The sequence below is a fragment of the Saccopteryx bilineata genome, chromosome 3 (genome assembly GCF_036850765.1).
Source record: "Saccopteryx bilineata isolate mSacBil1 chromosome 3, mSacBil1_pri_phased_curated, whole genome shotgun sequence".
In the NCBI taxonomy this organism is placed as follows: Eukaryota; Metazoa; Chordata; class Mammalia; order Chiroptera; family Emballonuridae; genus Saccopteryx; species Saccopteryx bilineata.
The window spans coordinates 87,537,203-87,549,747 of NC_089492.1; the positions used below are offsets into that span (position 1 = coordinate 87,537,203).

A 12,545-nucleotide genomic window follows, 5' to 3' on the forward strand; every position below is an offset into this window, starting at 1 on the left:
GTTACTTTGGTCAGTCTTACCCCACCCACCCCAGCTAACATATGTAGCACAAGCCTAGTCACTCAGATGTGTTCAATGCACTGAGGGTGGCTGGGTTGATGGCCAGCCCAGTCCTGGAGGTGGGTGATGAGTAACATTAGCCCTTGGTTGGCTGCGGGACTCCAAGGTGCCCTTCCCCATTGAACACTCTGCACCACTCCAGGACGAGGGACGTGCCTGAGTGAGGCAGCACGGATTTAGGGGTGAGTGCTCTGCGAAGCTACTTCCTACCTCCTCTGGGAAGGTAAGAAGAACAAGGCAAATTCCTTGTTCTCATCAACCTGATGAGTTTAGTCAGAACAAGTCATCTTACTTGGCCAAAATTGCACTGGAGTCCACCATTTTCTCTCAGTTCGAAGAACTGACTCAGCCTAATGATAATAAGCATGTTGAGGTCCATGGCACCTGCAGCTTCAGGAAGGGACCCTTGTGCTGCGACAGCTGGTTAGGGGCCAGAGCACCTTTTGTTTTCTTCCCCCACTGTGAGGAAGGCCCTAGAAGGTCTGGGCTTTGCCTAGGTATGGAGACTCAGGGCAGTCAGACTCCCTGCAGGAGGAGCAGACAGCACCGTGGGAAAGTAGAGCCTTGAGGTCTTCCCCTCCCCCAACCCGTCCCTGACCTTAGAGCCTGTGGGGCTGCTCCCAGAGTGAGTCCCTGATGTGAACCAGTTAATGGTGAGTGAATGAACAAACACAGACTCGCCCAGGACGACAGTCGTTGTCCTCTGTTTCCGTCAGTGTGGGGGAATATGGCAGAAGGAGACCCCAAACTGTCTACGGGAGGGTGCCTGTTGGAAGTGAGGAGTCCCAACTGTTTCCATGCCATTCTGGCTCCGTGCCTCCGGGCTCCGGCCCTAAGGCCCTCGGTGCAGCAGTCTCTCCTGCCAGCTTCCTCCAACAGAGGGCGCTCCTGGAGGGCTGTGCTGTGCTGCTTGTCTGGGCACCGAGTAGGACGGCGAGTATCAGTTAGATAAATAAATACATAGTACCTGGACGATTTTCGAGGTCAGTAACGTTTCACACTTGAGAATCCTCATAGGTACTTTCTGGCGAAGTGAAAGGAGGTGGAAGCAGGAGCTTCGAGGAGCCTCTACGTGAATTACTGGCAGGTCCTTGATTTAACCCGTGTGCCTCAGCCTTCTCTCCTGAAAATGGGGTTGACACTGGCCCTAACTCCCCAGCGGTGGGGGACAGCGTGGGCACCTCAGGTTGTGAAGGAGTAAAGCACCAGAGAAGAAAGGCATGTGCCTGCTGTGGGTGGGGACAACACGGGTACAGAGTGCGGGGGTTCGGGGGTGCTGTGACAGTCTGAGCGACCTGTTCAGCTGCGGGGGTTCGGGGGTGCTGTGACAGCCTGAGCGACCTGTTCAGCTGTGGGGGTTCGGGGGTGCTGTGACAGCCTGAGCGACCTGTTCAGCTGTGGGGGTTCGGGGGTGCTGTGACAGCCTGAGCGACCTGTTCAGCTGTGGGGGTTCGGGGGTGCTGTGACAGCCTGAGCGACCTGTTCAGCTGTGGGGGTTCGGGGGTGCTGTGACAGTCTGAGCGACCTGTTCAGCTGCGGGGGTTCGGGGGTGCTGTGACAGCCTGAGCGACCTGTTCAGCTGCGGGGGTTCGGGGGTGCTGTGACAGCCTGAGCGACCTGTTCAGCTGCGGGGGTTCGGGGGTGCTGTGACAGTCTGAGCGACCCGTTTAGCAGGTGCTGGCTTGGGGTGTGTGTTCCAGAATGTGACATCCACTCCTCTGAAATCATCTCTCCTCCCCAGAGAAGGACAGGGGGGGAAGGCAAAGCAGCCACGAATGGAAACTTGGGGGTTAGGGGAGGCGGGCAGAGGATGGAGACCCCAGCACGGCCTGACCCTGTGCTGCCTTCTCCTAGGGGCAGTGTAGCCACTGTGGGGCCTGGACTTTCTGTGTCAGTCCTTGTGGTAGTGAGCTTTATTCTCTACAAAGGCTGATTCATTAAATATGTAATTAAGTGTATTTTATTTTTGTTTGACATGGCACATTAAGATATTTGCAGATATATTATAAAAAATGTCTATCAGAACTTATGCTCTAGTGTTGGAGTGGAGCTAGTCAAGGGCATGCTAGAACAGTGATTTATTGATAGAAAGGCCTGTGGGGTGGGGCCGCTGTGCCGGAAGGAACGGGTCGGTCCTTCCAGCTGGAGGTGTGAGAGGAGGAGGCAGGCAGAGAGGTTGGGCGGGGAGCAGGCTTCAGCGGGAGCTGGCGCTGGGGAATGAAGGTGATGGATTTCAGGGGTGGACGAAGCAAAGGAAAAGGCTAACTCAAAATGAGTAAGAGGTGTGGCCTAAAGTAATCCAAACCCAACTATTTTGTTAACCACATGGTTACCATTAGTCAAGTTTTCTACTACATGCGCTGGGCGCTCATTTCCGCAGGTGAGTCCGTGGGAAGCAGACCGGCCTAAGGATAAGGGAAAATTATTCTACCTTGTTAGATCTCTGAGACCTCCTTATGAAAAAGAGGATTAATTATAGTATCTATTCCAAGGGGGCGATTTTAGGATGAAATCCTAAAATGTTGAGTGCTTGTAAGAGTGACTGATGCAGTGAGGACCCAACAAATGGTAGTGCTAATCATTACTATAATATTTAGAATGCTTCCCCGGCTCTGTGGGAAAGATATGGTTCAATTTATAAATATTTGAATTAAGCACAACTTTTTTTAGAGGTGTGTCTAGGCCTGCAAACCAAGATTTATTGGAAATATCTGCTCAGGTAAGAATATGTCGTAATGAAAATGGCCCTCTCATGCCTTTCTCATCACAGAAAGATGGCACACAAAGGGAGAGTACTGTTATTGATCGCGCCCGTATAAAAGGGATTCTGTGGATGAGAAATGAGAATGGAATTGGAGAACAACCTTGGCTTGGTGGAATTTCTGGTCTAAGTATCTGAAGACATAACTCTGCGTTGCACCGATCCCATTTGAAAGACACATTTGTGAAACATACCTACCACTTGTCGTTTAGGGCAAAGGATGCAAAGGGAACAGGAAATCTAAATATCTCCAGAGGAGACATTTTTTCTTGTTAGACTTCGTATATAGTGCATAGCTAAAAGTCTTTATAATGATAATGCAGAGGGAATACAGCCTGCTCACATGTGATAAGTTATAAACTTTCTATTTGGCTGTACGACTGCAGTGATTTGTGGGACATGATTTGATCCACAGTATTTCCAAATCTATCTTGTAATGAGCTGAACTCAGCATCTGCTTTTGCTCTACAACCATGTCGGAGTTTAGGATGTTGTGGAACACTGTTTCATTTAGTGAGATATATGATTATAAAGAGGGAAACTTGGAGTCTGTCCCTGCAAGAGACTGACATTTAGAATAAGAGGAGAGAACTTGCCTTTCTTCCATTCTGAGAAAGAGAAAGAATTAATTCCAACAGAGAGTGGCAATTAGGTGGGAGGGGAGATGGTGAAGTGGGTAGAAAAATGATGAAAACTAGTTATATGAGGTGGATATAAAGCAGTGAGATAACTTTCAGTACCCATCAAGCCAATATTTAAATTGATGCTGTCCTTCAAAATGACCTTGAGAGCACATATCTGCATTCCAGGGATGTTGCCACTGTTCAGACACCTTGGGCACTGCTCTTAGAGATTTTTCTTGTCACCCTTTATAGTATGGTTGTGCAGTTAATCCATTTCATAATGATGCAGACTAGGACATTATTGCTATCACTTTGCCTGTTTGTAAATGGACAGAAGAAACATCATCCCATGGATCAATGTCTCCCTGTCATCAGCCTTCATATATCTATGGCATATTCTTCGAGTCTTTGCAGAAGGACTGCTGTGTGGTAGCAGCAATATGAATATAGTCTTTGCTCTCAAGTGCTCGGCTCTAGATCTGCCTACTCACAAAAAGAAGGATGCACAATTAAGACTGAAGTCTCATAGAAAGAGATTATGACAGGACAGTGACCAGAGACAAAGGAAGCACAGGTACCAGGCAAGTCTCTAAGGAGAATTCCTTGTCACAAGAGTAAGAAGTGCTATTTGGAGGAGAGGGTTTATCTGATGAGACACACTGTCATGTTGATATTAAGAATACTTTGCAATAGTATTTACAATAATGTAGTTTTACGTTTGTTAGACAAAGGTTGAACAGAGGAGGAATGTTAGATGGAGTCCAACAAGTAAAGTTCTGTTAATTCAGCTAGAATTGGGAAATACATGCAATTTCCCTCAATTCATTCTGTCAACTTATTTATTAGGCATACTATAAGTTAAGCATGGTATTAATGTTCAGGCAAGAGGGGTATTTAAGACAGGTCTGATCCCTCCCTTGTTGGTATATATTCAGATATTGAAAAAGCAGATATATAATAAAGAGTAACAAGTTATTACTTGAATGAATATACTGTAGGTTTACTACATGGTCCATGAGGAAGGCTTCTCTCATGAAGTGAGGGAAGAGTGGTAGTTAGGGAGGTGAGAGAAACAGGAAGAACATTCAGGTGAAGAGAGTGGCCGGCGTCAAAGCCTGGAAGTAAGAACTCAGCATGTTATAGCTGAGTTGAAAGCAGTTCAGTGAGGTTACCAGGTAGGACAATAGAGGAAGAATGGGATAAAAAAAGGTTGGTGAACTTAGGGCTGCACAGATAACCCTAAATAAAGTATTTATTAAAGGAGTTTGAAAGGTACCCTAAAAACCACGGGAAGCCACTGAAGGATTTTTAGAACAGAAAAGTGATTAGATTTACATTGTATAAAGTTTATTCCAGATGCCTGGGATAGACTGGATTGGGCAGGGTCAACAAAACATAGACCAGGAGACAAGATGGGAGGTCACTGCCATCTCGAGGCAAAAGGAAAATGGCTTAGGCTAGTTTTGTGTCGTGCCCAGGGCCTATGTCCAGCGTCTAGAGTGTGGGAGCTCCTAGGGATAACCTGTAAGCCCAGATAAAGTGCTTAACAAACTTTCTAATGTGTGGCAGTTGGGGCACTTAGGAGCAAAAGGTGATTTGAGAAGGCATAGGGACTAAAGTTCCTGCCTCTTCTAGGACCACGGCTGGGGCGCTGTCCAGGAGTTGGGTACTGATGAGCGCAGCCAGGACCTGTCTAACGATGCTTCTGGGATGTGGACAGGTGGTGCAAGGTGCGAACACCTGCCTCCAGCTCAGGAGCAAGGGAACTGTTCGTCTTTCTTTGTCTTTTATCTGTTTTCCTTTTCGCATTCCCTAATTTATTTCCTTCCTCTACCTTATTCCTCCCTCCCATTTTCAGTTCTGGCAATACGGGCAGCCACAGCTCACTCTCCCTGGATAAAGAGGGAAGGCTGTCTCTTGGTTCTCCTCTATCAGAGATTTACAAGAAGTCTACAGAGCAACGGTGACAACAAACTCATAAGAACCCTCATTCCATCTTAGGGTTGGATGACTGGTTATTGCTAAATTGGCCCTCCCACCCTTTTCCGAGGCATTAGGTGGAGAGATTTATTATTCATATTTTATTACTATTACTATTATGATTATTATTAAATACTGACTAAGCATTTACTGTGGGCCAGGCAGTTCCCCAAGCACTTTCCTTCCCCAGGACGCTACAGAACATGGCTTGACTTGGAAGATCAGTGGTTGTGATTTGTGCTATTTAGTCAATAAACTATCTGAGGCTACATAACTTAAGGATGAGAACGAAGGATATGGGAAATAAAACTCATTGTTATCTACTATATATATATATGCTTTTGATAGTAATTTTATTTAGTCCCATAATAATCCTATAATGTTATCATAATAATTCTATGTTATTATACTCATTTTATAGACATAAACGCTGAGACTCAGAGAGGTTTAGTGATTGGCTGAAGTCACACAATCTGTAAGTGGCTGAGCCAGTTTTTAAACTTGGGGTTTTCTGAGTCTAAAGCCTACGCTCTTGTGGCTTCATTCATTTTATGGGCCAGTCACATCCACAGTCTAGCTGGATTTTAGCAAGTGGAAGCCCTGTGCTTAGTCCTGAGGCAGCTCTGTCTGCCTCTAGGTCTTGACACTGCCTACATCTTCTCCAGTTCTGGACTGGGTGGGGGCGGCCTCCCTGAGAACGGGGCACTCGTATGTTCTGTAACCGCACACTTACTAGGTCATGAGGCATCATCAAACCAAGCTGGCCTTTGTCTGAGTCCCCACTGGAGAGTTTGGTCTTGTCAATATTGGAAACGTTGGTCTGGCAAACAGCCCTAATAGGAGGAGGGAGGCTGAGAACAAAGTCTCCTTGCACAAGACTCCAGTGTGTGGAAGCGGACAAAGTCAACATCTCACTTGCTGTACATGCCCGGAAGTGGCTATGAAAGAGAGAGCACTTGCTGGATCCAGGAGAAAAAACCCTTTTGATTCATCTGAGTTAATTTAGCATCTCCCAGTAGGGAAGGCTCCAGGACCCCTCCTGCTCTCCATCCACTGCAAACAGCCCCCACAATCCCCGAGGACAAGAGGCGAGTTGATGGTGGGGAGCGCCCACTCTGCCCCTTCCTTCACCTTAATTAAATCCATTTGTTCTGGGGACACTGAGCCTCAGGATGTCCAAAGGCTTTGATCTTTAACCCACAGACATTGAAGGGATGGAAGCTGGCACTGAGGGAGGACCATGGCTCCTTCCTCTGACAGCGTAGCCCGATTTATGCGCTCTTGGAAATAGCAGACTCTGTGAAGTCTGGGTGGGGAACTTGAGAGCCATCTTTGTATTTACAAAGCTGTGCACCAACTGCAGTCACCCCCTGCTTGTCTTAGGCCCTCTGCCCTCATTTTTGAAGGTGGATCTACCGGGACGGCTATTTAAATGTATTTTAGGAGGCCAACGCAGAGGCTGCTCTGGTTTGTAGGGTTTGATGGTTAGCCTATTAAAGATGGCTTTTACCTTTCCATACCCATTCATCTGTCCCCTTATAGAAATGACCCCCGACCCATTTTTGGTCTGGCACAGATCAGCACCAATCGTCTAGCAGGGGTCCCCAAACTTTTTACACAGGGAGCCAGTTCACTGTCCCTCAGACCACTGGAGGGCCGGACTATAAAAAAAACCATGAACAAATCCCTATGCATACTGCACATATCTTATTTTAAAGTAAAAAACAAAATGGGAACAAATACGATATTTAAAATAAAGAACAAGTAAATTTAAATAAACAAACTGACCAGTATTTCAATGGGAACTATGGGCCTGCTTTTGGCTAATGAGATGGTCAATGTGCTCCTCTCACTGACCACCAATGAAAGAAGTGCCCCTTCTGGAAGTGCAGCAGGGGCCGGATAAATGGCCTCAGGGGGCTGCATGCGGCCCACGGGCCGTAGTTTGGGGACCCCTGGTCTAGGATTCCATATGACACAGCGGAGTGTCCTGTGAGCGGCTGCGCTGGGCCATTGGCTCAGGCATGGCTTGCTGCAGGCCGACTGCAGGTGGCAGTCTGGGGCCATCCTGGGCAGACTAGTGGCAGCTACACTCAGCGGTCACTGTGCCATTTCATTCCACACGGAGTAAGGTCCTCCAGCCTGACCCTCTCAGTTTGAAGACGAGGAAACTGAGACCCGGAGAAGTTCAAGGGCACAAAGGTCATTAGAGGCACACTAATTTGAAAGCAAGACTTGTGGTAGACATACTCCTCTGATTACTCAGATCAACCCCAGCGCCCGGCCTCACTCAGATGCCAGCTTGCTGGCACTTCACTTCTGGTTCTCAGTGTCCTCCCTCGTCAGGGGCAGGAGTGGGGAGGTGGTAAGGCCTGGCCAACCTGCGCGGCAGGCTTTGTTGTTGCTAATTAAGGAATGAGCAGTCAAGTGGGAAAGTAAGGAAAATCCATTAAGTAAGAGAAAGTGCTGTATACATATGAAGCCTGATTATTATTTGGGAGTGACACGAGTTGTTCCCTTTTATTTCTTCCGACAGACACAATCAGGCCAGGGATGTCTTGTGGGGGGTGAATGCTCATTAGCACTGACATCCTTTGGAGAAACTTGGTTCTCTGTAAGCCTGCAGAAAGTGTGTGTGTCTGTCTGTGTGAGTGCATGTGTGTTAATGTGCAGGTGCACATCTGGGAGTGTGTCTTGGGTAGAGAGGATGGGGGGAAGACTTGCCCCCCTCCTGCATTTTGGCTGATGAGGAAAAGGGGGCTAGGGGGATGGTAGCGGCCCACCTGTCAGCCACATCGAGGAGCGGCAGCACCGTCCACTGCCACAGGCTCAAGCCTTCGTTAGTGGCAACGTGCCAGACCGTCCTGCTCTGCTCCTTCCCGGTTTTGTTCTCCACCAGCACCAAGGAGACGTTTCCCCGCAAGACTCCGCGCACGAGCCAGGACATTCGGAGCTGCAAGGGAGAGAGGAGCCAGAGGGTGTGAGGTTGGAGGGAAGTTGGAGGTCTCCTTTCTGCAATTCTCAACCCTAAAGGCTTTCGCTGGAGACTCAGCCGAGGTCAGCCCAGTGCCAAGAACTGGGTGCCCAATGCCTGAGCTTGCTGTTTCCCGAAGGGCTTTAATTAAGGGTCAAGGAGCTGGGCAGGGGCAACAATGGGCAATTTTGGAATTTTGTTGATATAGAGCTCATCACTCTAAATTTCCTGAGATTCTGCCTCTAATGTGGCATTGAGATTAATGGAGGTATTAAACGAACTTCCTAAAGAAGACCCAAACATTCTTGTCTGTGGCCCCAATTCACTTTGTAACTATGAGCAAGCAATTTTGTGACTCAATCTCTTTTAGTGATGTGGATAGCATAGATTTTGATTTCTTCCCCAAAGATGTTAATAATCTTATTTAAAGGGTACCATGTCATGTGCTAGCTAACGGAAGACCCTGTGACTTGATACCTATGGCCGTTGGTAGGCAAAGGTGAGACAAAAATCTCCATATTAAGATATTTTAATATGGCTGTCTTTCAGAATAAGAATGCCCACTTTGCCAAAAGGAAGCCACAGTCATATGTATCCAGTATGTATTTGTTTATTAAAGGGTTCTATGGCATTGTTCCCTAGACATATGAAAGGGAAATGTAGCTAATATATATTTCTAAGAACATTTAAGTACAGTCATGCCCAGAGGCAGGGTAGATTATAAACAAGGTCTCTGGTCTTTGTGTTTAGAGTAATAGAGGTTGTATCTTTGATAGAAACAATCTATAAACAACATTTGAAAGTTAGGACAACTATAGCATAGCATTGTGTGGGAAACAGGCAAGGTTGTTATAGCCTAAGGCTTAGTTTAAGACTAAGCCTTTCCCACTCTTTTAACACTAAGCTCTCTTAATACTTAGATCTTTTAATACTAAGATCTTTTCAACACTAAGTTTTCTCCACACCCATGACTGTTGCATGATGTGGGGTGGTGCATTCTTATGAGGAATCCCATTTATGCCTCAGATAAGTGGCTTTGTATCAGAGATTTTCCTATTTGTATATTGGCTTAAAGGCTTTATTGTCTACGCTATATAATAAAGCAAAGATCGGGGGCTCTCTCTCTCTCTGATCTTGCCATCAGCATTGCAGAGTCCTCCTGATCCCATCCTCTTTCCTCAGTGAATCTATTTTCTTAATTCTGCGCTGTTCTCCCTCAGGACCTGGAATTACTAGCCGTGCTGGTTCGCAGCAGCATTGCCCCAAATATTCCTGTTCAGATCTTGTAATAAAACATTGGTTATTGTAGCAAACAAGGTAAAATCTGCCTGATGCAAGCTGGAGCACTCATCGGCCAGGATGCCCCTTTCTCTCTGATTCTAGTTGTTAAAAGATATTTTTCTTTGTAAATCACTGATACTCTGTGTGGGTCAAATAGGTTTGCAAATATGATGTATATGTTTGCTCGCTTATGGTTTGCATTGGATGTGGGAGACAGGCTGTGAGCGGGTGGGGTCCTTATAGCCTAAGGCTTAGTTTTAAGCCTGGGCTTTTCCCCACACCCTTGACTGTTGCATGATAGGGGGTGGTGCAGTCTTACGAGGAATCCTACTTATGCCTCAGATAAGTGGCTTGGTATCAGAGACTTCCTTGTTTGTATATTGGATTAAAGGTTTTGATTTCTATACTATAAAATGAGCAGAGGAGCCCATGCTGGAGGAGAGCAGAGAAAGGCCACGTGGAGGAGAGGAGAAGCAGCCAAGATGGCAGAGTGCTAAAGGAGAAGCCAGTTTGTGCAGAGAGGAGATGGGAAACAGAAGTAAATAAAGCTAGTGAGGTACAAACCTTTGATTCTAGGAAACTCGGATAAGTCAGTGGCTTTGGGAGCTCTGAATGGAAAGGGAAGTGTTTTCCCACTGTGTGTATTTCTTGCCTGCTGGGTGCAAGCTAGGATTAAAGGTAATGGCTCACCAATTCTTGGCTCTGTTGTTTAATTACCGTCTGTCTGAATCAAACGCAAACCTGCACGGGCCAGGCGGCTGTGATGGTGGCCTCGGCTACTGGCTTTACACTCTGACTCCCAGTCCCTGAGCTCGTGGCTGTCTCACAATTGGATCAGAGAGGGTACTTAGCATGAGGCACTTATGCAGAAGACTTCCACTATGTTGCAATACAACCCCAGGCCACACCTGGCATTGGGGTGCCCAAGTGCTGTTCTACTTCTGAGACCCTGAGTCAGAAAAGCCTCATCTGCAGCCTTTACCTCTTCACTTATACCTTTCCCATTTCCCCAAATGCATGCAGCAAATTCTTGTCTCCACTGAGAACTCCCAGGATAACTTAACAAAACTGTTCATTTTATTTCCTGACCCTCCTTGGCTTTCTTGTGCAATATGGATGCCATGACTGGAAATTTTAATCCCACCCTTGCTCCCTGGACCCCTCAGCCCTCAGCCCATGCCCCGCTGTGCCCAGCTAGAGATAATGCTGGCCACATGCTTTCTCTCCTTTTGCTTCTTGGCCGCAGAATATTGATTCGTTGGACTTCAGTGAAATTAGACCATTGAACCTCAAAGCCCTGACGGCTGGTGGTATTATTCACCTCCTGTTGGTTTCCACAGTCGATGTCTAAGAACATATAGCACACTGGGTGGCTCAGGTGCTTCCTCAGACACCGATGCTGTCCCTTCTTGGTCCTCACCTCCCAATCCATTATGCTGTTTCTACCTTCCTGATAGCTGACTAAATCAGGTGTGATCTCCTTCAGCCCCTTTTTTCTTTCCAGCTTGTCTCTTTGTCCATCTTCTCTCTTCTTTTCCTATCTTAGAGGAAAGTGTGTCTTTCATTTCTTCTGTGTGAACCCCTATCATTTTCACTTCCTCTTAGTCCTGGCTCTACCTTAGTTCTTCCTCCAGCACCTCCAGAGTCTCTCTATCTTCTAACTCTCCTGTCTACAAATAAGACAAGGCTTCACCCATCCCGGAAAAACAGCCTGTATTTGATCCTGCTAGCTCCTCTGGCTTGCAGCCTGTTTCTGTACCTCCATTCAGATGTTAACATCTTGGATAACTGGTGCGTAATTGCTGCTTCTATTTCCTTTTCACCCATCTCTCTAATGTCTTTCTGCCTGGCTTTATCCTCATTACTCCAACAAGGCAAAACTCACCATGTCCTTTATAACTTATTCTTTGACCTCTTCCCATAGCCTGAAGTGCCTTTCTCTCGCCACTCAGTCTAACTTCCTGTGTATATCTGTCAGTTTCCTGTTTAACATTGCTGACTAGGATTCTTCAATGGTTTCTCACCCCTCCCAATGACTAGCAAGGCATTCACATCCTTTACAATCCAAGCAAATACACTTTTCTTAATTTAATGAATATTTATCTAGTATTTATGCTAAACTACATGTATCTTCTATTCTAGAATGGTCTAAGAGCTCTAGAGTCAGAGAGATCTGGATTCAAAACCAGTTCTTGCAACTTTGGTCATTTTGAAGCTCAGTTCTCTCATCTCTAAGGTGGGAATAAGTTTATCTACTTTACAGGGTTATTGTGACAATTAAATAAGATAATAAATAATGTAACAAAATGTTAAAAAGGAATTTTGGCCAAAGCACTGAATCATTAAAGACCACATTTCAAAGGAAATCCAAAAGCACAATGATACAGAACTCCCAGGAGAGGTAGATGGAAATGAGTTGCATCATTCTTAATCCCTCGTCCATATTCTGGACATAAAGAGTTGGTGGTTTACGATTAGAATGTGCTTTTGGTATGTGCACCCTTGGCCATAAGGACCCCTCCTCATCCCAAGTCAAGAGAGAACAGTTTAGTGGTACCGCACGGAGCATTGGAGAGTTGGCCCCTGCAGTTCGAGGAGCACAGTGGGTTAGTGTCCACCTCCTACCTGGAAAAACTGAAGTCTGAACAAGGGGCTGGTTAGCTGCTCTGGTGGCAGGACAGAAGAGAAGTGGCAGCACTGGGTGGCCTGTACTCCCCGGGTTTGCCGGGGCAAGAAAGTGCACGGGGGTTGCACATGGACCAGGGTGAGCCACGCACAAGGGAGACCATGTAAGTCACTTTAGATCTTGTCTGAGAAGGCCACCTGCAGGGGTAAAGAGAACTCAGCAGAAAGAAGCTGCAGAGCT

General features: G+C 46.6%; 1 protein-coding gene across 1 annotated transcript in view; it reads right to left on the reverse strand.

Moving 5' to 3' along the window:
• ALK (ALK receptor tyrosine kinase) overlaps positions 1-12,545 on the reverse strand; it is a 690,142-nt gene that overhangs the window by 81,915 nt on the left and 595,682 nt on the right. Inside the window, exon 9 of the mRNA XM_066266820.1 lies at positions 8,208-8,377. Within this exon, the coding sequence (XP_066122917.1) occupies positions 8,208-8,377 (170 nt within the window). The remainder of the gene's footprint in view (positions 1-8,207; positions 8,378-12,545) is intronic.